The sequence below is a fragment of the Aethalodelphis obliquidens genome, unplaced genomic scaffold (assembly GCF_003676395.1).
Source record: "Aethalodelphis obliquidens isolate GAN/ISIS:26980383/991018 unplaced genomic scaffold, ASM367639v1 scaffold72, whole genome shotgun sequence".
In the NCBI taxonomy this organism is placed as follows: domain Eukaryota; kingdom Metazoa; phylum Chordata; class Mammalia; order Artiodactyla; family Delphinidae; genus Aethalodelphis; species Aethalodelphis obliquidens.
The window spans coordinates 381,389-408,254 of record NW_020838016.1 but is presented as its reverse complement, the minus strand read 5'-3'; the positions used below and the strand labels follow the sequence as shown (position 1 = coordinate 408,254).

General features: G+C 36.6%; 2 protein-coding genes across 12 annotated transcripts in view; one reads left to right on the top strand and one right to left on the bottom strand.

Annotated features, from left to right (window-relative positions):
• The window catches only part of NPHP3 (nephrocystin 3), a 58,281-nt gene extending 49,085 nt beyond the window's left edge, over positions 1–9,196 (top strand). Inside the window, exons 27-28 of one of the 6 annotated variants that reach the window (XM_027091666.1) lie at positions 298–474; positions 8,884–9,196. In XM_027091666.1, the coding sequence (XP_026947467.1) occupies positions 298–474; positions 8,884–8,914 (208 nt within the window). In that variant the 3' untranslated portion in view covers positions 8,915–9,196. Of the gene's footprint in view, positions 1–297; positions 1,657–8,883 lie in introns of those variants that run through there. The other 5 variants (XM_027091665.1, XM_027091664.1, XM_027091663.1 and 2 more) reach the window with 5 other exon arrangements.
• On the bottom strand, positions 4,104–26,676 carry UBA5 (ubiquitin like modifier activating enzyme 5). Of its 6 annotated transcripts, none has more exons than XM_027091672.1 (12): positions 26,106–26,425; positions 19,843–19,888; positions 19,303–19,392; positions 15,634–15,743; positions 14,700–14,786; positions 13,946–14,030; positions 13,061–13,165; positions 12,744–12,871; positions 8,595–8,730; positions 7,147–7,222; positions 6,676–6,782; positions 4,104–6,156 (listed from the first exon to the last, which is right to left on the bottom strand). In XM_027091672.1, exons 1-12 carry the CDS (start codon positions 26,264–26,266, stop codon positions 6,073–6,075), a joined length of 1,215 nt encoding a protein of 404 aa, XP_026947473.1. In that variant the 5' UTR covers positions 26,267–26,425; the 3' UTR covers positions 4,104–6,072. The 6 variants fall into 6 exon arrangements, with proteins under 6 accessions (XP_026947473.1, XP_026947474.1, XP_026947478.1 ...); XM_027091674.1 differs by lacking the exon at positions 26,106–26,425 and adding an exon at positions 26,432–26,676 and having other exon boundaries at positions 4,106–6,156; XM_027091673.1 differs by lacking the exon at positions 19,303–19,392 and having other exon boundaries at positions 19,858–19,888.
• Positions 26,677–26,866: the final 190 nt, after the last annotated feature.

Genomic DNA, 26,866 nt, shown 5'->3' with positions numbered 1-26,866 from the left:
TGATTTACCATTAAGTACATGTTGATTTTTGCATTATGTTTATCTCAGGATGCTAACTTCCCTTAGCAGTTTCACTGCATCCATTACAACATAGTCTTAATGGTGCCCCTATGAGACACTTAACAGCACAAGACAGAAAGGAGAAGAGTTTGGGTATTCTGTTTTATTGGTCTGCCTGAATGAATGCACTGGAAAAAATGAGCAATTATCAACAACTTGTTTTTCTGTATTCTATAATATCATCTAAAATTGTTAAAAGGTTATAATCTCATTTTGAGAATTTTTTTTGTCTCAAAGCTATGAAGAAGGGGATTTCGAAAAAGCTGCTGAACTATACAGAAGGGCAATGGAAATAAAAGAAGCAGAAACGTCTCTTTTGGGTGGAAAAGCTCCTTCCCGACATTCATCAAGTGGAGATACGGTTAGCTTAAAAACAACCCATTCTCCTAATGTTTTCCTTCATCAAGGACAAAGGTAATAGCAGCAACTACAATTCATTGCAAATGCAACTTAGGATAAAATAATTAAGAAACATTTGGAACATTAGAATTTAAAACTTATAAAAATAGTTTTTAAGAAAACTTATTTTTGTGTGATTTAACTGATATTTGTATGAAATTGTATTGGACTACATTGAAGTTTGAGTCATGATTGTTTTGATTTTAGTTCTTTAAAAGAATTAATTTTCCTATTGTGTGGGAACCAAGGATGTAGACACATTAGAATCCTAAGATGACATGAAGAGTTGATCATGGAGAGTAGACTGGTCTCTGTTCTACAAGAGCTGGCAAAGCAGCCAAGACAAGCGGTTCAAGAATTCCGTGATTCTTCTCCTCTCTCAAGTCACTTTAGCCTCATCATTCCTCATCTTGCTTTTCAGCAGCAGTCTGGCCCAGTTCTCTACCTCAAAGAAAAGTTTCAAGGAGTAAAGGGATAATGTTGACGGAAAGTATGAATTGTCTTCTGTAAAACGAACTAGTAATAGGAATCTCTGACTGCTACATTTTTTTTATTCTACCTTTTCAGTCAGCAGATTGGGCCAAGCCCTCTGCTTTCCATGCTCTCTACACTGTATATTGTTTTTACTGTGTAGTATGTACCTGCACAATCTGAAGTCATTAATGCAGTAACAGGTCAAGCTCTTTGGCATTCTTTGACCTTTCCCAAAATATGGACATGACCTTCTTTCTTAAATGGCCTAAATCTATGTCTTCATTTATCTTAGACTCAAAGTAGTTGGCCATTTTATACTGAAAATTAAATATTTTTATAGATTTTATAAATATTGCCAATTTGGGATAATGTTTTGTACCATTTATGTATTTATATATAAATAAAATCTTCAATTTTAATACTTGTAAGATTCCAACATGTATTAATTGTAAAGGTGAAAGATGTAATAACCATATTTCACTGTTTTAGAATAAAAGTGGAATTTCAAGTTCTTTTTCCCACTCCAGTGTATATTGGGTTGGCCAAAAGTTTCGTTCGTTTTTTTCCGTAAGATGGATCTAATAGCACTTAGTTGTCTTTAACTTCATTCGTAACAATGTTGTTAAATTGTATGTGACAGCTATCATATCAGTGTGCATTTTAAAAAAGATTTATCAAAATTGGTGAATTTTTGTATAGCCATTTTAATATTGAAGATGGAAGAAAAAAGCAACATTTTCAGCACATTATGCTTTATTATTTCAAGAAAGGTAAAAACGCAACCAAAACGCAAAAAGGATTTGTGCAGTGTATGGAGAAGGTGCTGTGACTGTTTGAACGTGTCAAAGTAATTTGCAAAGTTTCATGCTGGAGATTTCTCGGTGGACTACGCTCCACGGTTGGGTAGACCAGTTGAAGTTGATAGGGATCAAATCGAGACATTAACTGAGAACAATCACATTATACCACGTGGGAGATAGCCGATATACTCAAAATATCCAAGTCAAGCACTGAAAATCATTTGCACCAGCTTGGTTATGTTAATTGCTTTGATGTTTAGGTTCCACATAAGTTAAGTGAAAAAAACCTTCCTGACCGTATTTTCGCATGTGATTCTCTACTTAAACGTAATGAAAACGTTCCATTTTTAAAACAAATTGTGACAAGCGATGAAAAGTGGATACTGTACAATAATGTGGAATGGAAGAGATTGTGGGGCAAGTGAAATGAACCACCACCAACCAAACCAAAGGCCAATCTTCATCCAAAGAAGGTGATGTTGTGTACATGGTGGGATTGGAAGGGAGTTCTCTATTATGAGCTCCTTCCAGAAAACCAAACAATTAATTCCAACAAGTACTGCTCCCAGTTAGACCAACTGAAAGCAGCACTCCATCAAAAGCGTCCAAAATTAGTCAACAGAAAACACATTATCTTCCATCAGAATAACGCAAGACTGCATGTTTCTTTGATGACCAGGCAAAAACTGTTGTTATAGCTTGGCTGGGAAGTTCTGATTCACCCACCGTATTCGCCAGACGTTGCACCTTTGGATTTCCATTTATTTCAGTCTTTACAAAATTCTTGTAATGGAAAAAATTTCAATTCCCTGGAAGACTGTAGAAGGCACCTGGAATAGTTCTTTCCTCAAAAACATAAAAAGTTTTGGGAAGATGGAATTACGAAGTTGCCTGAAAAATGGCAGAAGGTAGTGGAACAAAAGGGTGAATACGTTCAATAAAGTTCTTGTTGAAAATGAAAAATGTGTCTTTTATTTATAATATAATAATACAAGAGGATTATATTTATATAATTAAGAAAAATGTTGAACATTACAAAAAAGACTGGAATGTTGTCAGTATTCACTGAGTAGTTTGCTCAACTTGAGCTTCAGTGACTCCGTAGGATTTTGGTTCATGTTCTCTAAGGCTTGGCTACTCAAGGTGGTCTGTGAACCAGGATCATCAGCGCCACATGAGAGCTAATTAATTCAGACAGCCTCTCCCCAGATTCATATGCACATATGTTTGAGAAACAGTCGTCTAATTCTAAGGCACGAGAGTGGTGACTTAAAAGAAATGAGGTAGGATCTTACAAAATGAGCATCATTCTTCCCCCTTCTGGGAGAAATTCAAGAGGGAAAAAAGAAGATAAATATAACCATAACACATCTTTCTGGTTATGGCCAGCTGTGAAAGGCACAAAGTAATTGAATTCACAAATATACTAGCTGTGAAGGGCACAAAGTAATTGAATTCAAATATACCAGACATTGATTTTAGAATTAATCTTTTAGAGTTTAAAATTTGATTATTTAGTGGTATAAGAAATTTAACACACTATAAGTAATATATTAAATTTAAATGGCTTAAACTTTAGGAAATAATCTGAGATTAATATTTTAGAAGAATCCTGAAAAAAGGAAAAAATAGCAAAAGAATAATATGCATTTCTTTCTTTGTTCCTATAAAATTTGGACTTAAAAAATATACAAAAAGTGAAAACTTATATTATTCAAAGTGACTTTATGGTAAGTTTGTTGGGGGATGATGACTACTTCAAAAGGTTTAAGTTTAAATATAATTTAAGACTATATTTTTAAAAAAGGACTATATTTTGGTCTAATTATACTATCAACTCAAATGTTTTCATGTAGAATGCCTACTTAAAAAGATAAAAATAGCTGAGACAGTCATTTCTTTGTATTTGAGGTACTCAAATAGGATAATTATGTGCACATTAATATACACCTTTCACAATGAAAAATGTAGCTTTCAGACATTTATAAATCGGAATTGGTAGGCTCCAAACTATGGTAGTTATAATTTTCATTCATTAATACTTTACAGAAAGAAAAATATTAAAAAAAATGTGATGGGGTGGTCAAAGCTTCATTAATATTGTTAAATGTTTATTACCTTTTTGGGTTGGTCAGTGTGTTTATAGGTATTCAGGGAGTAATTTTACATAAAGAAACGCATACTACATTACTTTTTTTTTTACTATTTACATAAAGCATTTGAGTAATACCACAAATTAACTTCCCACTAACAATTAACAAGGAATTAAAGTTGAACATATTGTTTGTTTTACTGTAATTTAGAGCCTTTGTGCTAAGGCAATTTTGGGAGTGTTTCCATCTTTCACACTAGAAACAATAGTGTTATAAATCTGGTCAAGCACTATGGGTTTATTTAGTAATGTAAAATCCAGTGATGATTTTCATAGCTGCCTACATATACACAAGTTTTCATGGCATACAGATTGTCAAGAGAGCTCTCTAGGTTACAAAAGATACTTGTTACCAGATTTTTTCTGCTAAAATAATAACTTTAATGGAAGATATAAGACAAAAAAATTAGATAAGATTTGGTACAGTATAAGACACCAGCAGGGTACAGTGCCAAATTAAGAACAGATAAAAAAAGGTCTTTAGAAGATAGCAGGTTCTAATATGTATATGTATAACTGTTTCAATTTGTGTACACCTGAAACTAACGCATATTGTAAATCAACTATACTCCAATAAAAATTTTTTTAAAAAAGGATAGTAGATTCTAGCTATTTATCAAACTATATAAACTTATAAGTAAAAGCCTTACCAAATTAGTGTACCAGAGGTACCAAATTAGTATACCAAAGGAATGGGACTTAGAAAGACTGCATTTCTTTTTTGAAATTCAAAGCATCTCTAGAAACTAGAAAAGTTATTTTACAGATGACTACACGAAAAATTTAAACAACAAATGACCTACTAAGGCAACGTAAATATGTTTCAAGGCTAGAAAAACTATCCCCATACTTTCCTGACATCACTCTAAACATAAGAATCGCAGTATGCTAAAATCTCAAAGCTAATATATTAAACATATTTGATATTTGGGGCTTTCTGAAATTATTTTTAGAATTTTACTTTACAAGTGGGAAATGCACTTTTAATTTTTTAATGACATTTTCCTCCTAGACATAGAATTTAGACATTTATATCTTTTCAGAGCAAAAAAGTCATCAAAATAGGAGACTAGCATAGTACCAGCCTACAGATAATGGTTACACATGCAGGTGTCTTTATTAGTCTCCAAACCATTAGGAATTTATTTCCAACAACGTTCTCTAAGTCTTCATTATTTGTATGCAAAATCCAGAGAAAACCAGTTTATCAAATTACGATTTAGTGGTCACAGTCAGGGAAAATACACTCTTCCCTGTGAAGAAATACATGTCAGTCATTGCAGAGGCAATTTAGACCTCTTTTATTGTCTGTTAACCAGGACAAACCTTTGCCAATGTCTAATTACCCACGGAATCAAATTCAAATAAAATAAAGTATTAGAAGGTAGCCCATATGATGGGTATAATTTAGATGATCTTAGCCTAAATTTATCTTTTGCTCAATAAAGCACACTGACTCAGATATATGTTCCATAGATGATATGCTTTTTCTTAATCAGTGCAGAAATATAATTTGTACATCCTGAAAATATCTTTATCTGTCTATCCATGAAGAAAGCTTCCTCTTATTTGCCTCTGTCTTGTTTTGAATATATAATTCAGAGGTTTACAAACTTTTCCAATGACTGTATTTCAGCTTGTGTTTCATCAGGAAACATTTGAAAGGATGTTTTTATTTTATAGGTTTACTATTTGAAATTCATTGTTGCTCAAGTTAGTAGTAGTGGGCAGTTTTCCTGTAGAGAGCAATTCCAAACACAATGAGTAGATGCCTGCTGGCTCTAATCAATAGGTTGTACCTCTTGTCCTTTCCCTATATTTGACCACACACTATTCTGTTGTCCATGGCCTCAGGCAAATCAAATTGGTCCTTTCTTCCCACCCCTCCCAAAAGGCCAAAACAGTTCAATGGCTAAGTTTTAAATAAGATTTATAACTGCCTGCAATAATCCTTTGAAGTTTTCTTACTAGAATGAAACATGAGTTTTAGGAGAGTTTCTGATTTAGTTGAAGGTGGGGGGGGAGTAACAAGCAATAGTCACAGCATTTTTAAACAGTATAACAATTCAGTGAAGATTATACATCAACTGATGTTGCCCTAAGTTTTCTCAGTTTTAAATGATTTTCTTTTTAATTGCTAGGGAACAGGTTTAGACACAGGAAATATAATACAGGCCAGTCCATTATTTACATGTTCTTCATCTTGGCCATGAGGTCTTCCAAGCTTTCACCAGAATCTTCCACTGTTACTTCAGGTACAGGATCTTCTTGCTATCCATAAATGAGGGAAACATGGTGAAAAAATAACCAATTAAATAAAGTTCTTAATGCTTAGGAACATATAATCAGTAAGCCTTAACCATGTTCAACAAGTTTACAAAGTACAATTTCTTTAATAAATATGCCTTCTAATTTTTAGGATAGACAAGCAGTAATTTCAATGTTCTTGAGATCTCTACAGAAGTGGTATTTTTAAATGATATTGTGGCTAAAACTTATCAATATACAAAAAAAATGGTACTGTCATTTAATCAAAATCTATTTCACTTGATCCACAAATGAGTGAGCAAAACTATTTTACATCTATGTTTTCAAACAGTTTAAACTGTGCTGTGCCTGTATTTCCATATTAACACTGAATAACTCTCTCTTTCACAAATCTTAATGCCTATAATGTAAAACACCTAAAATAGGAAATACTGCATTGGCATTATAAAATAGGTTGAAGATGAAAGAAAATAAATAGAAATTTTCTCTTATATTTACTTATGGTAAACATTTTAGATGTACCTTTTGCGGAACTGTATATGCCACTGTAATTCCTTCAGGTAAGTCAGGAATTGGACCTGAAGAATTTTTCAGTTCCTCTTCTGAAACCTCAGATACCAACTCAATACCTGTAAGGTTAAACTTGATCTTAAAACAGTTTTTAAGGAACTTAATGAGCAATAATCATTCAAAACTTGTATATCGGGCTTCCCTGGTGGCGCAGTGGTTGGGAGTCCACCTGCCGATGCAGGGGACGTGGGTTTGTGCCCCGGTGTGGGAGGATCCCACGTGCCGCGGAGTGGCTGGGCCCGTGAGCCATGGCCACTGAGGCTGCGCGTCCGGAGCCTGTGCTCCGGCAGCGGGAGAGGCCACAACAGTGAGAGGCCCGCATACCGCAAAAAAAAAAAAACTTGTATATCTTAATTATAATCAGTTTCCCTCCCATAAAAGATTGTTTTATGCTGCCATTTCAATTTATGAAACAATTCTTACCCCACTCATTGTCGTCATGTATTATTTCTTCCTCTTCTTGAACAACCTCCTGTGTGGGCAGTGCTGCTACCTTTTTCTGTAGAAATCAAACAGTATCAGTGTTTTTACTCATTTTCAGTTCTCTGAAACATCAGTCAGAATTGATCAGAACCAAGAATTCAGATAGGCTTTTTTCTAAGGAAGACATACAGATAGTTAGCAGACACATATCACTAATCATCAGGGAAATGCAAATCAAAACCAAAATGAGGTAACACCTGTCAGAATGACTATTATCAAAAAGACAACAAATAACAAGTGTTGGCGAGGATATGGAAAAAAGGGAAACCTTGTGCACTGTTGCTGGGACTGTAAATTGTTGCAGCCACTAAACAGTATGGAGGTGCTTCAAAATATTAAAAATACAACTACCATATGATCCAGCAATTTCACTTCTGGGTATTTTTTTTTAAGAAAACAAAAACACTAACTCAAAAGATATATGCAGGCTTCCCTGGTGGCGCAAGGGTTGAGAGTCCGCCTGCCGATGCGGGGGACACGGGTTCTTGCCCCGGTCTGGGAAGATCCCACATGCCGCAGAGCAGCTAGGCCCGTGAGCCATGGCCACTGAGCCTGCGCATCCGGAGCCCCGCGTACCGCAAAAAACAAAAAAACAAAACAAAACAAAAAAAAGATATATGCACTCCAATGTTCACTGCAGCACTATTTACAACAGCCAAGACATGGAAGTAACCTAAGTGTCCATCAACAGATAAATGGATAAAGAAAATGTGGTACATATATACAATGGAATATTATTCAGCCATAAAAAAGAATCTTTACTATTTGTGACAACATGGATGGAACTAGAAGGTATTATGCTAAATGAAATAAATACCATATAATCTCACTTAAATGTGGGATCTAAAAACAAAACAAAATGAAAAGAGACAGATACAGAAAACAAATGATGTTGCCATAGGGGAGGTGGGGAGTGAAACAGGTGAAGGGGATAAAGAGGTATAAACCTATAATTATATAATAAATAAGTCATGGATAAAATTTACAGCATAAGGAATATGGTCAATAATATTGTAATAACTTTGTATGGGGACTGATGATAACTGGACTTATCATGGTGCTTATTTCATAATGTATGCAAATGTCAAATCACTATGTGGTACACCTGAAACTAACATAATATTGTATCAATACATCAAGTATATTTTAGTTTAAAAAAATTAAAATTAAAAAAAAAATTTTTTTAATGAATTCAGACAGTTTTATCTTACCAAAAGCAAGAAAGGACTTTGAACAGAATTTTCATGTTAAATTATGGTGAATAAATTAAACCTTTAAAAATCCAGAATCCATTTACCTTGTATTCCAAATCTAAATAATTTTTTCTTTTTTAAGTTATTGTCCTATGCAATATGATCTCTCATGCATTGTGACACATTGACATATACCTTATATTCTTCCTGTTGCTTCCTACAATTTCTGTCATCACACTGAGGATTTGGCTTCATGGACATAGTAGGGAAAAAATCCTGCATTGCATTGTATCCAAGGTAAAAACTAACAGTACCAAAATTTAACAGAAACCTAGAAAAACAAATCAAAGTAGACTTAACTAAAGAAATAAAACCATAAAAGTATTAGAAAAAAAGTAACTGACTTTTTAAAAAATGACTTTAAAGAAGGTAATGATTTTTGTAACAAGCAACCCAGAAAACAAATTTCTTATCTTGTTTACAGGGCCTGGCTTATAGTAGATTTTGTTGAATGAATGCAGTGAAGAAAGGCTACTCCATTTCATCAACCATAGAATGCACTATTATTTTTTGAACATGTAATAAAGATAAAATGCTGCCAATTAAACTATGACATGTCAACAACTTTAAGAAGCATATTAATTTCACAGAAGTTATGTGGCAGAAGTGTATCTTAAAAATCTCTGAGATATGGTACTAAATCTAATTTTTTAAAGTTGTTTATATATAACTTGCTGCAAAGTTTACAATCTTAAATTTGTATTAAATCTCAATAAAATGTTACAAAAGTATTCACCCATGTAATATTCACTACCAGATCAAAATATAGTTGGCACTCAGTATCTATGGGAGATTGGTTCCAGAACACCCCCCACCCACAGGATACCAAAATTAAGCCCCTTATATAAAGTGGTATAGTATTTGCATATAAACTGTGCACATCCTCCCATATATTTTAAATCATCTCTAGATTACTTATAATACCTAATACAATGTAAATGCTATGTAAATAGTTGTAAATACAATGCAGATGCTATATAAATAGTTGGAAGCTTGTGGCAAATTCAAGTTTTGCTTTTGGAACTTTCCGGAATTTTTTTTTTTAATATTTTCGATCCACAGTTGGTTGAATCCACAAATGCAGAACCCAAGGAAATGGTGGGCAGACTGTATAGTGCATTTCCAGTATGCCATAAAGCTCCCTGTGCTCCCCTTCCAGTCAAATCTGATTCCTTTTAGAAGCTTACAGAAAAGCTGAAAAATCATGTACAAAAGATAAACAACAAAAGGAAAAAATCTGCGAATGCATGTTCTTAATATACAACAAGGAAAGACAAAAAAAACTGAGCAAAGGATGTGAGAAGACAATTCACAGAAAAATATAAGTGCTCAACCCTTTTCACAACTGGAAATTAAAATGAGATACCCATTTTTCACCTATCAAATTGACAAAGATAAAGGAGTTTGATGACTCTAACACCACATACAAAACTAAACTCAAAATGGATTAAAGACCTAAATGTAAAACTGGGTACTATAAAACTCCTAGAGAAAAACATAAGCAGAACACTCTTTGACATAAATCACAGAAATATTTTTTTGGATCTGTCTCCTAGAGTGATGGAAATAAAAACAAAAATAAACAAATGGGACCTAATTAAACTTAAAAGCTTTTGCACAGTGAAGGAAACCATAAAAAAAATTAAAAAACAACCTACGGACTGGGAGAAAATATTTGCAAACAATGCTACCAACAAGGGATTAATTTCCAAATATACAAACAGCTCATATAGCTCAATATCAAAAAAACAAACAACCCAATCAAAAAATGGGCAGAAGACCTAAACAGACATTTCTCCAAAGAAGACATGCAGATGGCCAATAGGCACATGAAAAAATGCTCAACATCATTAATCATTAGAGAAATGCAAATCAAAACCACAATAAGGTATCACGTCACACTGGTCAGAATGGCCTTCATCAAAAAGTCTACAAATACCGCAAAAAAAAAAAAAAAAGTCTACAAATAATAAATGCTGGAGAGGGTGTGGAGAAAAAGGACCCCTCCTACACTGTTGGTGAGAATGTATATTGGTGCAGCCACTATGCAGAACAGAAGTTCTTTAAAAAACTAAAAACAGAGTTATCATATGATGCAGCAATCCCACTCCTGGGCATCTATCCAGAGAAAACTCTAATTCAAAAAGATACATGCACCCCAATGTTCACAGCAGCACTATTTACAATAGCCAAGACATGGAAGCAACCTTGTCCATCAACAGATGAATGGATAAAGATGTGGTATATATATACAATGGAATATTACTCAGCCATAAAAAAGAATGAAATAATGCCATTTGCAGCAACATGGATGGACCTAGAGATTATCAGACTAAGTGAAGTCAGACAGAGAAAGACAAATATCATATGATATCACTTATATGTGGAATCTAAAAAATTGATACAAATGAACTTATTTACAAAACATAAACAGACTCAGACATAGAAAACAAAGGGGATAGTGGGAGGGGGGCGAGGAGGGAGGAGGATAAGTTAGGAGTTTGGGATATACACACTACTGTATATAAAATAGGTTAACAACAAGGACCTAATGTATAGCACAGGGAACTATACTCAGTATCTTGTAATAACCTATAATGGAAAAGAATCTGAAAAAGAATATATATCACTTTGCTGTACACCTGAAACTAACACAACACTGTAAATTAACTATACTTCAAAAAAAAAAGTTTGATGACACCCAATGTTACCAAAAATGTGGACAAACCAGGTACTCCCACACTGTCATGGAAATGTACCAACCTTTTGAAGGAGAAATTTAGTAATATCTGTCAAAGTAAGTATTGCATAAACTTAGAAATTCAAATTCCACTTCTAAAAATTCACACTGTACAAAAATCTACTCTACAAAGATATATGCAAGATGCTTTTTGCAGCACTTAATAATAGCAAAAGAATCTGTAAGTAGCCTAAATGTCCATCAATAGAGGGTTGGCTAGATATGACACACTGGTAAGAGAATACTTTGTAGCCATGATTTTTTTTTCCCTTCTTCATAACATACTGTAAAATGTTGTGTTTAGATTAAGACCTACTGAAATTTGACAGGCTATTTGTCTCATCTGAAACAGCCCCAGACAGTTGCCTTGAGGGTTCTTATGTATTCTGGTATTTCTTTGCTGATGGCTGATAAATGATATTAGAGTGCCTCCCTGTAACATGTTGCAATTTGTTTTTTTGTTTTTTTTTTTTGCGGTACGCGGGCCTCTTACCGCCGCGGCCTCTCCCGTTGCGGAGCAAGGCTCCGGACGCGCAGGCCCAGCGGTCACGGCCCACGGGCCCAGCCGCTCCACAGCACGTGGGATCCTCCCGGACCGGGACACGAACCCGTGTCCCCTGCATCGGCAGGCGGACCCTCAACCACTGCGCCACCAGGGAAGCCCTGCAATTTGTTCTTATTATACTGGATGCTTAAGAAACATAACTAAGCTTATTAACATTGTAAAGTGAGGGAAAAAAATGGCCTGAGTCAAGGCACAACTAAAGCAGTTCTGCTTTTCATAAAGTATGAGTTGGTTCAAAAACTCTATGACAGGGCTTCCCTGGTGGCGCAGTGGTTGAGAGTCCTCCTGCTGATGCAGGGGACACAGGTTCGTGCCCCGGTCCGGGAAGATCCCACGTGCCGCGGAGCAGCTGGGCCCGTGAGCCATGGCCGCTGAGCCTGTGCGTCCAGAGCCTGTGCTTCGCAACGGGAGAGGCCACAACAGTGAGAGGCCCTCGTACCGCAAAAAACAAAAAACAAACAAAACAAAAAACCTCTATGACATTAATGTTAGCTTCAAAGAAACGTTTGTCTTTATTAGTTATAGTTCAGATGGTGCGGTTGCTGGGTATCTGTTTACGGATAGCAGAGATATAACCCTAGTTAATGTTTAATCACATTCATATTATTTTTAGAAATGTTAAACCAAGACAGTGGAAGCGAGTGTGTTTATGGGTCTTCACCCTTTGGCCAGATGTGCAGAAATTTAAATCATTTGGTTAATGCTTCATAAATAAATATACAATACCACTGTACCATTGAACAAGAACTATGCCAAATAGAGAGTAACACAAATATATGTGTGTTGATATATGTAATATTAATATATATTTAAATTAAATATATTTATATATAAAAGTATACACATATTATACATAAAATTTTTAAATATGTGTATTTAAAATTAAAAAAACAAATTAAATACTTAGCTAGTCATTCCAATATTTGAAATGTTTGTCAAAAGCAAACAAGACTATTCAGAAAAATTATCCTTCACTCACTTTAACACATTTTGTACCAAGATCCCAGCAACCACTCCCATAGTCGTAGGAAGACTGGCTGCACAAACACCTTCTCGTTTCAGAGTCTTCTCATCAATATTTGCAGCAACTACAAGCGGTGGAGCACACTACATGAAAAAGAATAAAAGAAAATATATTTCAAAAGAAAGGGAAAAAAGTATAAGTTATTCCAAATAATATTCCATCAAATTCATTCAAAGTTTGGTCTTTTCTTCGAATTGTAAACATTTTCAATGCCCCTAGGAACTCCAGTACTTAACAGTGAAAAATAATAACCCAAAATGAATCATGCATACCGCAAAACAAGCAGATTCTCCAGGAATTATGAGCTGTATATGCCCTGAAACTGCATTTTCACTGACCCCAGACTCCATCCATGTTTGTCCAAGCTCATTACAAGCCTTAATAGAAATAGGTGAAAACACAAGAAAGAACATAAAAAAGCAAGAAGTAATTTACCGTTAAGTTCTTTTCATGAAAAACTGGAGTTTAAATGAATTACAAAGAGTTTTTAAAAATTAATTTTCAGAAACAAAGAAGAAAGTTGTAAATAATGGAATTCCTTAGCAATCGCCACTCTCCTTAAAAAAGAAACTGATAGCATTCAGGTAAGCAGTCAATATAAATATCTAATTAAATTGAACCATAGTTTATTGGATTTCTTATTAGATTAATGTAAAACTTCATTTTTCTAAAATAATTTCAGCAACAAAAAAATGCAAAATGTCATTTGCAAAGTTGAAAACACAGTAATTCAAAAGAAAAAGAATTCAGTTTTAGTTTTGAGAAATCATGTGTGTAGGGCAATTTATACACATTTATACATTTACTTAAAATAAATCAACAAAAGTAAAAACCAATGCCGACCAAGAATAAGACAGTATTATAAGATATTCATTCATTTTAAAAATTGTACATCAGAATTATCTGCTGTTTTAGTTTGCTCTATTGGCATAAGAGAGAGTAGGATACTGAAATATATGCCACACCAACAAGGCTAGATAGGTCACATTAGAATAAATTTCAAAAACAGGATGAGAGAACATTAAAAACAAACAAAACACATTATCAAAGGGTTTAAATGCAGAACTATTTTCAGAATGCGGAATATATACTGACAGAATATACAGGAAAATAGATAAATCCATGAATATAACACATTATACAATAGGAATACTCACTGTATTTATTGTCATTCGAGCTTCAAAATTGTCCACACAGCTAAGAACTAGGTCAACAGGTTTTCCTTCTTCTAATCCACCATTACTAGGCAAAGAAAATAAATTTTATTTGAAAAAAATCAGGACACAAAATACACTCTAATTAGACTTTATTTGTTCAGTCAATACATTTAGTCTTTCAGTATATGTTTGAGTATAATTATAACATAGCATTTAATATTAAAGACCCAGTATACATTGAGTATTCACTATTAAGAACATAATATCAATGATATTACAGTATTTCTTATACAAGATGTAAAAGGGTGTGAGAAATATAAAATCTGTTCACAAAAGTTACCATTTCCCTATCAGCTTTCACAGACTTTTACTCATGTTTCACTACAAATGTAAATGTAATAAAGTTAACTGAATACAATCGAATATTTCAATGGTGTTAGTCTGCAGAAAACCACTTTCAGATAGAAGTATAATCTATAACACAGAACTCATAATTGAGGCCCCTTGTTATATCATAATAACAGGTTTTTTTAGATTTGTTTTTATTGTGTTGTTACTATAGTTTTTTGGACAATATATGTTTTTTACTGAGCTCCCAATACATAAAAATTACACAAAAAATTTAAAAACTATTTTAAAAACAAAATATATATCAACCTACCAACTCAGTGAATTAATTAATCATTGACAGATTTTCTAATAATACTTAAAATGAGCTGGACATTGTGCAAAATATTCATAAATAAAATTTTACCTTATTCTATTCATGAAATGTTCAAAGTTTTCTACTGTGGTTATATTGTAGTTGTGTACTTCAAAAAGAACATCAGGATTAATGTTCCTAAGAGGGAAAAACGGAATGATTATAAAAACTACTAGTAAAACAGTAAGAGAAAGCAAGATAAAGAACTAAAAGAGCTAAAAATCATTTAACAGATGTTAGAGAAATGGCATTCAAGCCACTCAAAGAAAATCCAAAGTCCTCTTCTACCTCTTTTGCCCCACTTCAAGGACCAGGTTCAAAACACGTAGCCTGTCAGAAGGATTACAAAAATATTCCCACAATCTATGTGTTGGGAATTAAACCTTTATTACCTCTGTTAGCTACAGTTCAGCCTGACAGAAGAGCTTCTTTGTTTCTTATCCAATTCAGTGCAAATATGTTTAGGACCACAAAGAACCGTCCTAGAGTAAGGGTTGGCAAAGTCTGGCTCTTGGGCCAAATCTGACTACCACCCTGCCACCTTTTTTTTTTTTGTAAGTTCTGCAAGCTAAGAATAGTTTCTACATTTTTAAATGGTTGCAAGAAAACAAAAAAGTCAAAAGAAGAACAATATTTCATGATGTGAAATTTTATATGAAATTTAAATTTCAGAGTCCATAAATAAAGTTTTTATTGGAGCAGTCGTGCTCATTCACTTTTATTGATATATTGCCTACAGCTACTACAACTGCATAGTTGAGCAGTTTTGACAGAAACCATATGGCTCTCAAAGCATAAAATATTTACTCTCAAAAAAGAGGCTGCCAACCCAGATCAAAGAGGTAAGAAAATTCTTTTTGTATAAGTGAAACCTGCATTTTTATAAAGGAAAATACAGGTGCATTTATATGTTAGTTTAACTCATACTAAATACACACAGGAAGATTTCACCAATTTCACTGCCTTCAACTGGTATTCCATTTACCTCAAAGTATGTTCTGCTGCTTGAACTTTACTTAATCCTGCTTGATGAGGCTGGAAGAAAAGTCTGTTCATATTGGCCAGTTCCACCTTGTCATAGTCAAAGAGTAGCAACTAAAATGAAAATAGTGGTATTCTGATGAAAAACGTACCAAAAAACAAACTAAAAGTAACAAACTAGTCAGCTTTCCACCTGATGGGTTTAACTGTTTGACAGTAATAATACTAATTCTGAAATACTAGGTGCCATATATTAACTCATTTAGTGACCATACAATATATAGGTACTCTTATCCTCGTTTTAGAAATAAGACAACTAGGGTACATGCCCAAAAGCCACTCAGCTAATATGTAGTAAAAATGGGATTCAAATTCAGGCATTCTCAATCCAGCATCTGTACCCTAAACACAACACTGTACTGCCTCTCTAAATGATTAGCTCAAAAATTAATGTTCATTCCATTTCATTGTAATTTTTACAAACTGCGCCAAAATCCTACTTCATTCCAATGTTTGGCTAAAAACCAAGAACCCATTAGATAAATGAAATTTTTAAATAAGATAAAAACAAATGCTGTAACTTAAAACCATAGTATAACACAATTCCTTTCATGAATAAGGCACTATATATACTCATGCCACGGCTAAAACATTATTCCAAACAGAATTATTAACCAATCAGTTAATTGTTGTTTCCTGCTATATATTTAGGCATGACAGCATTTGTCAAACACACTCACACAACTTTAAAATGGCCGAAAGGTCCATTTCTTATCAGTAAGAACAGGTTGAACCCAAGTATATCCACAGTTCCTTTTTTTTTTAATTATCTAAAATTAAATTTTTATTGGATGAGACTAAGAGTAGATTAGACATTGCAGGGGAAAAAGAGGATCAATGAACTTGAAAGCAGAGCAATGCAATTTATCTAAAGTGATGGGAAAAAGAACCAAAAAAACAAGAAACAAAAAACTGAGCCTCTAGACCTATGGAATAATTCAAAGCAGTGTAAAAATGATATACAGTTCCCGAAGTCCCTTCTTTATCTAAAATTCTGTGACTTTGTAATATAATTCTCAGCACCCTAAATCTAACAATAAAAACAAAAATGGGATTTTCTTCTTCTCAATTCAGAAACTAAAAAATGTTTACCCAGCCCATAAAAACAACACATAGGTAACTCTCAGTATTTTGCTAGAAAAGATATCACTTATACTCTCTATGAAACTTTCTAACCCTACCTAGAGTCTCCAAAATTTGGTTTACTTAACCTCAGTCAACAATATTTATTAGGTCAGGCCAAGTTTTAAATTTGAGTTTCGGCCTCATAGCTGGTTTATGAGTAAGTTGTAGGAAATCCTATATTTGGGGACAGGAGGTGTGAGTAGTAACCGTGTCACTAATTAGATCTGCTTCTGGGTAAGTCACTTTCACTGTTTAGGACTGTATTCTCATCTGTAAAATAAGGCAGTTGATCTAGATCTGGTGATTCAGTGTGCCCCAGGAACACCAGAACTTTCAGGGATAAGAAGTGGGCTCTGGATCTCCAATCCTCCACTTCCCTACGCAACCCCATGAAACAGCTTCTTGTTTCTCTGTTTTACATATTGAAGAAAGAGTTCTGAAACTTACCTATGTAGATCCTTAGCTTACAAACTTGAGTTTACACTGGAACCACTGTATTTAAAAATACAAATGTGTAGGTCTCAACCCCAGAGGTTCTGATTAACCTATTATGTGGTGCAGTCCGAACCTAAGAATTTTTTTAAACATACAAGGTGATTCTAATTACAGAAATATTTGCTAACTGTTCTAGACCCTTGTTACTCAAAATGGGGCCTGGGATAACCCCATCAGCATCACCTGAAGCTTGTTAGAAATACTGGAGTACTTCCACAACTTTAATATGCCTACGAATCACCTCGAGTTCTTGTTAAAATATAGATTCTGATTCAGCATGTCTTGGGTGGGGCCTAGGAATCTTCATTTATAACAAGCTCCCAGGTGATGCTGTTCTTAAAGCATGGTCCCCGGAACAACATCATCAGAACCACCTGGGAACCTGTTAGAAATGCACATTCTTAGGTCCACCTGAAACCTATAGAATCAAAACCACTGGGGTAGAGTCCGACAATCTGTTTTAATAAGCCTTCCAAGTGATTCTAGTGCACACTCAAACCTGCGACCGGCAAATCTCCATGATCTCTACCACCCTTGATCAATCAGCCAAGGCATATATGTCAGGTATAAGCAATTACTGGCTAGCTTTTATAAACTTCTTGAAAGCCTTTAAAATGTTAAACATTTTTAGTATTTTGGTGTTGTCTTTTCTATATTGATAAATAAGTGCCAACTTTGAAACCACTTCCTTTTAAGAATTTGGGGCATGGAGTGGACCAACATATTAAAAAGCATTGATAAAGCAAACATTTTTCCACAAAGTTTAGCAAAATGATATACAATTGTGGAAAACTTATGTATTCAACCACTATCTATCTAACATCATGGACTCTGGCTTTACAAATCTAAGATTGGTAGGCTGATTTCTGGTACAAAGTTAACTTCTCCTTCCTACCCAATCAAATCAATTTTAGAAAATAGTATGGGACTTCCCTGGCAGTCCAGTGGTTAGGACTCAGCACTTTCACTGCCATGGCCCTGGGTGTTCAATCCCTGGTCAGGGAACTAAGATCCTGCAAGCCACACGGTACAGCCAAAAAAAAAAAATTTTATAAAAAAGTAAAAAAAAAAAAAAAAATATGGGCTAAAAAAATTCTGGAGCATTCACCATTTCAAATTCAAGAGTAAGAAAGGTACATGCTTTCTAGTTTGTCTTATATAAAAACTGTGTTTAAAAAAATTTTTTTGGATGTTTCAATGTTTCACTACACACTTTATCAATTTAACAGCCTTCTTCCTAAACTTGTATGTCTAAAACACTTAAATCCCAACAGAAAAGTTCCTGAACAAAATCAGATAGTCCTTGTTTAATTAGTAATAATATTAGCTTCCTTTTGGGCGGGTTTATGTCTTAACCCCACCCACTGGGGTAGAAAAAACAACCTGAATAAATACACCACAAATCATGGACCTAGAGTCTGTCATACAGAGTGAAGTAGGAAAGAGAAAAACAAATATCGTATATTAACGCATATATGTGGCATCTAGAAAAATGGTACAGATGAACCTATCTACAGGGCAGGAATAGAGACACAGACATAGAGAACAGACATGCGGACGCCGCAGGGGGGGTTAGGGAGGTGGGATGAATAGGGAGATTGGGATTGACCTATATACACTACCATGTGGAAAACTGCTAGTAGGAACCTGCTGTATAGCACTGGGAGCTCAGGTTGGTGCTCTGTGGTGATCTAGATGGGTGGGATGCGGGGGGATGGGGGGTAAGGGGGTGGGAGGGAGGTGCAAGAGGGAGGGGATATATGTATACATATACTGATTCACTTCGATGACACCAGAAACTAAAACAACATTGTAAAGCAACTATACCCCAATTTAAAAAACAAAAAAACCCGGGATAGAAAAAAATTAAATAAATAAATACACCACAAATCAATAAGCCATTAGTAAGGAGAAAAGAAATTCTAATTTGTACCTGATTTACTCCAGAAGTGATTGGGTTCCCTAAATGATAGACAAAGAGAGATGTTTTTACCTTACCAATGCCACATCTTGTCAGCATTTCAGCAGTCACACTGCCAACTCCACCAACACCTACTATTGCTACAGCAAAGGTACGGATTTTCTGTAAAATGCAAAATTATATATGTATTGGTTAATATTCTTCATCGGGGCTTCCCTGGTGGCACAGTGGTTAAGAATCTGCCTGCCAATACAGGGGACACGGGTTCGAGCCCTGGTCCGGGAAGATCCCACATGCCGTGGAGCAACTAAGCCCATGCGCCACAACTACTGAGCTTGCGCTCTAGAGCCCACGAGCCACAACTACTGAAGCCCGCACACCTAGAGCCCGTGCTCTGCAACAAGAGAAGCGACCGCAGTGAGAAGCCTGCACACCGCAACAAAGAGTAGCCCCAGCTCGCCGCAACTAGAGAAAGCCTGCGCGCAGCAACAAAGACCCAATGCAGCCAAAAATAAATAAATAAATAAACAATAATGCTTCATCGGAAATGTCATCGGAAGTTATTTTCATTTACTGAAATCATCTTCAAAAACTTGGAAGGGTTTATCTTACCTCATAGTCACTTACAATTCCCATTCGTTTCAATGCCATCAGGCGGCTTAAAACAAAGGAAAGAAATATTTTAAGGCTTACAAACTTTTAATTAATAGTGATATAGGTAAACATACATCATCACAGAAAATAAACTGTGAGAGAAGAAACAGTAAGTGTGAGAGAGAGAGAAATCTTTCAGCTAATTTTTACCAGATGAAACTAAATTACTTCAGCACTGATGCCTGAATACCCTCCCTCCAAGATGTAGCCTGTGCAACAAGATTTTTTAAAAGTTCCTCATACATTCTAATGTGCAGTCAAGATTGAGACCTATTGACTCAAATGTTGTTTCCAGAGAATGGGTCAAAGTGAAATTTCAACATTTTCCCATGCTTATTAGTATATGTAAATATTTAATGTTTAACTCAAATTTAATGTTTAACATCAGAATAATCTCATGGCTGGAATTCCATTCACTTGTTGCCTCTGCCCACAATGGATAATGTCTACTTTCAGTAAGCACCTCTTATACCAAGGACTCTAAGAGGTATTTACCTAGTTACTGCTAGTCTGTTATCTTCTTCAGTATTTTAGGGTTTTTTTAAAATACATATACTTTAAAGCTATACACATATACATACAATCCCCATTAGTTTACACTTTAAGAGTCAAATAGTTCTATTAGGCTTGTTAGGAAACTCAGCAGTGTTCTGGCCTGCACCCCCATTTTCCTCTCCTCACTCATTTTTAACTCTGTTACCAGGATATCTCTAAGTAACATGCTAACACTGTTATTTCTTGATTTTCAGGTTTAGGTACTATCTGAAGATTTCACTCTTTATCATTAAACACAAATATTTCCCATCTCACCAGCCTCTTGATATTGTTATATGGTCATTTTGGTTAGATGTTAATACTGTTCACAACTGGACAATGTAGTATATTAGAATTTACCCTTTCCTGTATGATCCCCACCCTTGAAGTTAATAATTGTGTTTGTTCTTATGTTTACTTTTCTATGTATTTTCACAAATTCAACCCCAGTTGTCTAAAATTCCTCTAGATACAGTCATATACATGAGGTGTTCTAGCAATTTCTTCTTAAAGATATACTAGAATCTTCTGACATGTCCCCATGTGCACATTTACTGCACATACAGCTCCCATCCTGCATTCTCCCTTCATCATATTACAAATTCTCTTCAATTCTTCATCCTGTATTAATCTCCTGCTTCTGGTACCTTAGAGCTCAAAGGTTCTAAAGTGTGGCCTATGGATCAGTGGCCTATGGAATTTGCTAGAAATATCATTTCTTGAGTCCCCACCCTATAATCACCAAGCGAATCAAACTTTGGATGTGGGGCCTAAACAATCTGTGTTTGAACAAGCTCCCCAAGTAATTGTGATGCACACTAAAGTTTGAGAGCCTCTGCTGTAGATTATTTCTTAATTTATTCTCTTGCTATGGTTGGAAGAACATCTTCTCATAGCTTTGTAAAGGGTACAAGGAAGGTAAATTTTGAGAACATGTGTGTCTGAAAATGTTATTTACCAAACTTCTTAAAAATGTTTTATCAAAATTCTATTTTTAGAAATGTATTATAAAAATGACAAATTGAAGGGTACATAATCGTTGAAAGCTACACCTACACACACACACACACACACACACACACACACACACACACACACACACTTAGTTGACAGTTTAACTTGGTATAGAATTCTGTTAGAAACATTTTCCTTCAAAATTTCTAAGGTGTTGGGGAGGGGGAAGGGTGAGCTGTGACAGGGCGAGAGAGAGTCATGGACATATACACACTAACAAACGTAAGGTAGATAGCTAGTGGGAAGCAGCCGCATGGCACAGTGATATTGGCTCCGTGCTTTGTGACAGCCTGGAGGGGTGGGATAGGGAGGGTGGGAGGGAGGGAGACGCAAGAGGGAAGACATATGGGAACATATGTTTATGTATGACTGATTCACTTTGTTATAAAGCAGAAACTAACACACCATTGTAAAGCAATTATACCCCAATAAAGATGTTAAAAAAAAAAATTTCTAAGGTGTCTTCTAGCTTCTGAAATCTCATGATGTCCCTTAGAGTGAATCTATTCTCATCAATTGTGCTGAGTACTTGTTGGACTCTTTCAAATAGGAAACATGTTTTTTCAGTTCTGGGAAATTTCCTTGAATAACGTGATGATGTCCTTGTTTGGTTGGTTTGTTTTTCCTGGACTTTCTGAAACTTCTATTATTTGGAAGTCGGACCTCTTGGACTAGTCCTCTACTCTTAATTTCTTTCTCCTATTGTCCACCATTTTAGTTTTCTGCTCTGTTCTCTGGATTTCTTTCAACATTATTTTCCAAATCTTCTATTGAGATTTTCACTTTTGTTATCATTCTCCATTTGCAAGAATTCTTTTCAATTATCTGAATGATTTCTTTTTGTAGTAACTTGTCCTGTTTCATTTATATAACATCTTTCCTTTCTGAAGATACTAATAATAATATTTGGGTTGTGTTCCCCTTACATAGTCTATTCAAATAACTAATTTTATTTTCCTTCTTTCACATTAGGAGCTTCTCTCATCCTTTATTCTGCTCATATTTAAAAGCCAGACACTAATAAAGGCAAGGATGTGGGCATTGCTTGTTTGACTTTGGGCTTCACTGTAGGGTGATCAGTTGAGAAACCCACAATGTCAGTGTCTTTCAGTCTCTCTTCTTGGTGCTCTCAGATTCCCCAGAGAAGAATCTTTCAATTTCCAGCCTGAAAAGTCTTTATGCCTGTAAGTTTGGGGGTGTTATATGGAAGAACAAGGTTGGGAGTCCTAGCATTCAGTATGTAAACATTTAGTTAATCCCCTTTCTTCAGGTATGAAGACTTGCTTCAATTATTAATATAAATCCTCTATTTTACTCTCCAATGAGTAAATCTCTAGTCTTCTCTCCTGACAGAGAAGAGGCATTTGCCCAGCTACCCAAAGTGAAGTAGTGAACCTGGGTTGTTTCTTCAACAGATTTTCAGCCATATCTTTCTTAGCCCTACCTTAAGCCCTTCTAGAAATACTATGCCTATTCTTGAGCTTTTGGGGAATTCTGTGGTATAAACTGGGTTGCAGCCTTTAGAGTCAATTTCTTTGGATCCTTTAAATCAGTTATCAGTCATCCATCCCTTTTCTAGATTCTAAAACTGTCTAACTATAATCTTTTAAGTACAGGGACTCACCCATCCCCCAATTACTTATAGAAACCCCCTTTTTTCAGTGGGGGTTTATTCCTTTTTAAAAACTCCTTTACTTTCATTTTAGTGGGATTGGGTAGACAGTGATAATATATGCCTGTGATCAATCTGCCATCTTTACCTTGATGCTCTCTTTAATCTTTATATATAATGCTGAGAAGAATGCAACCTCCTTTTATGAATGGGGGAAAAGATTCAGGTTAATTAACTTGCCCAAGATTAGCTAAATGGCAAACAATTATTCAGAGCTGGGTTTTTGAGCCAGTATTTAAAACCAGGTTTTCTAATTTCAAAGCCTCTCCTCACCTCTTCATTTAGTCAACATGCTTCTAATTATATTACATACCACACAATTTTACAGTTACTTGTGTTGATCATTATTCTACAACCAGTGAATCTCCCAAACTAAAGCAAAAGGTCTTTGAGAGTCAGGGGCTTTATATTATATTTCTACTGTATCACCTGATGCAATTAAAATGATGTAAGAGACCTACAAATCCCTCTCCTATATTTTTTCTGATAACCATGTATCAATACTTTATCATATTTCTTACCACTCATATTGCAATCCCATGTTTACTTTTCTATCTCACACTCATCTGGTAACCTCTGGAGAGAAATGACCATGTCTACTTTGTATTCCCAGTGTCTATGCATAATAATAAGTGGTAGATAACATTATCCAGCTGGAGATGAAAAGGTGCTCACTAAATATTTGCTGAATGAACAACAATTCAAAAACTTAAGGCTGACCTTTATCAAATTTCCATGTACTAGTGCAGAGCTTTGGGTGACAACTGCCATCTCCTAAGTAGCAGTTTTAATAAAGACAAATGGTGCAAATAATATAGAAAATACTAAATGTTTAAATTTGAGTTCTGAATGTTAGGTTTGTGGTCATTACAATGTCAAGGAATCATCTCACATTAAAATGATATCTGAAAGATGATTCTAAGTATATGATCGGACTTCCCTAGTGATGCAGTGGTTAAGAATCCGCCTGCCAATGCAGGGGACATGGGTTCGAGCCCTGGTCTGGGAAGATCCCACATGCCACAGAGCAACTAAGCCCATGCACCACAACTACTGAGCCTGAGGTCTAGAGCCCGCGAGCCACAACTACTGAGGCCCACGTGCCACAACTACTGAAGCCCACACACCTACAGCTTGTGCTCCACAACAAGAGAAGCCATCACAGCAATAAGAAGCCCGTGCACTGCAACGAAGAGTAGTCCCCGCTCAACTAGAGAAAGCCCGCGCACAGCAACAAAGACCCAACGCAGCCATAAATAAATAAACAAACTTATTTTAAAAAATAAATATATGATCCACATTGCTTTTCTTGGAGGGAATATTTCAAAATTTTCATTTATAAAATTGAAAAATGTTTAAGAATGCCAAATGGAATAGTTCCCACTCATTCTAATTAGAGATGTCAATTCATGCTTATTCAACCTCTAAAAATTTTGGATGGTTAACACCTCATATCTCAAAACTAAAAGAAAAAGAAATTTTTTTTAACATAGTAAGATAGGGCTTCCCAGGTGGCGCAGTGGTTGAGAGTCTGCCTGCCGATGCAGGGGACACGGGTCCGTGCCCCGGTCTGGGAGGATCCCACATGCCGCGCAGCAGCTGGGCCCGTGGGCCCGTGAGCCATGGCCGCTGAGCCTGCGCGTCTGGAGCCTGTGCTCCTGAACGGGAGAGGCCACAACAGTGAGAGGCCCGCGTACCGCCAAAAAAAAAACGTAGTAATATTAATGAGAGAAAAGCAAGAATCTGGCATGATTTCACTTAATTTGAGTTAAAATGAACTCTTTTGTAATTATGGAACAATTATAATTTTGGTCAGGTTTTTCTATTACAAATAAAATTGTAATTAACATCTTTGTGCCTAAATACTGGTCTGCATTTTAGGTTGTAAAAAAAAAAACCACGCAAAAAAAAAAAATAATAATAAAGGGCTTCTCTGGTGGCGCAGCGGTTGAGAGTCCGCCTGCCAATGAAGGGGACACGGGTTCGTGCCCCGGTCCGGGAAGATCCCACATGCCGCGGAGCGGCTAGGCCCGTGAGCCGTGGCCACAGAGCCTGCGCGTCCGGAGCCTGTGCTCCGCAACGGGAGAGGCCACATCAGTGAGAGGCCCGCGTACAGCTAAAAAAAAAAAAAAAAAACCACGCACCCTAAGACTTCCACTGAGGCTTTATATGTCATAAATAAAACCCTTCTTTAAAATCCAAACTCTCCTGCTCTTCGAAGAGAAAGAGCAACAATATCTTTCCTGTTTCACCTACTCTAAAACTATCCAGTTTTTAGCCACACTACTTAATGGCTTATTTATTTTTACTGGGGAGACAGTTCCATGTGAACTTTGGAGTAAAACAAACCTAATGCCAGTCCAGGCCTTTTTAGCTACTGTTAGCTCTATGACCTGCGGCAGGTCACAGCAGCTCTCTAAGCCTCATTTTTCTCACTTATAAACTAGGGATAAAATAATAGTAGCAATCTCCTAGGGTTGTGGTGAAGAGGAAAAGTGACAGTGCACGCCCGCTGAATTAACAAATCTTAGGAAAAGAAGAAAGGAGAGGAGCAGACAGGCCTGGGGAAGTCCAATGGTTTTAGAGCTAATCCAGCTCTTTCCACCATGCCCCCAATTTAAGAAACACTGAGAAGACTTTATGAAGCTCCCAAGTTTATGCTTAGCGGGTTTTACATCTGGTGTCTTTTGAAAGTTTTTACTCTCAGTTTTACGCTGAGCGAGGAAGACTAATAGAAGCAGGGGCGGTAGTTAACTGAATACGCGTCCTCAGCAAGCACAGGAGCAGCACCATATGGCTGATTCAGTTGGCTTTTTTAAAAAAAGGAAGAACACGTTTCACCAGTACTAAGACTTGGTCTTGCCCGTTTGGGAACAGGACCCTAGAACAAGAAAAGGGAGGTGCGAGGCCGTGTGAGCTGGACAGCAGCGGGGAGCGCCTCACTCCTGACCACCTGAAGACGGTGACCTCGCCCCTCTCCCCGCCCCGCCACGCAGGTCACCTGTAGGGGTTGGAATCCACCACCTCGGGGCTCATCTTTTCGATGCGGGCCCGACCGCCTCCTCCATCGCCGCCCCCCAGGGCCCGGCGACTTCTCTCCTGGGCCAGTTCCCGCTCCAGCTCCTCGACCCGCTGCTGCAGCCGCTCCACAGACTCGGCCATGGCTGGGACCCCGGCCGCCAGCGCTCCCAGCCCCGGCCGTCGACGTCGCCGCCGCCCCACGCTGTTGGCCTGCTGGGCCCGCGAGGGGTATGTGAGGAGGCACCTTGCGGCGGCCTTCCTAGCCCACAACCCTGAGGAAGCCCTCCCAGCGCCTCCCGGACTGACCGTCTCCGCCGCACCCGCGAGCCTCTCAGCGCGCCGCTTCCGGTGCGTTGCAGTCATCGTTCCCCCTCAAGGAAAAACCAGCCCTTTCAGTTTCCCTCTTCGCCCGGGCCGAAGCAGGGCCCGGGTCATCAGTGTCCAGAGCCGGCGGCCTGCGATGTTGCCTTTCCAACCGGGCGGCCAGGAGGATCCCCAGGATCTTTTATTCCTGGGCTCGAGGTCCTGACGGGCCCTTTTCTGAACCGGACCCTATAGGTCTTCCGCCTGCCGGTGCATTAAATTTGGAGGCGGAGGAGGCTTCGGCGATCATATTTACCCGTAGTGACTAAAGTGGTTTTGCTTTCTTTAGAATTGAGGCCTCCAACTCTGAGGCTGACTGAAACTTTTAAATCCAAACACACGAGGCCCTTCTGGCATTTCCTGACACAGCCCAAGTCC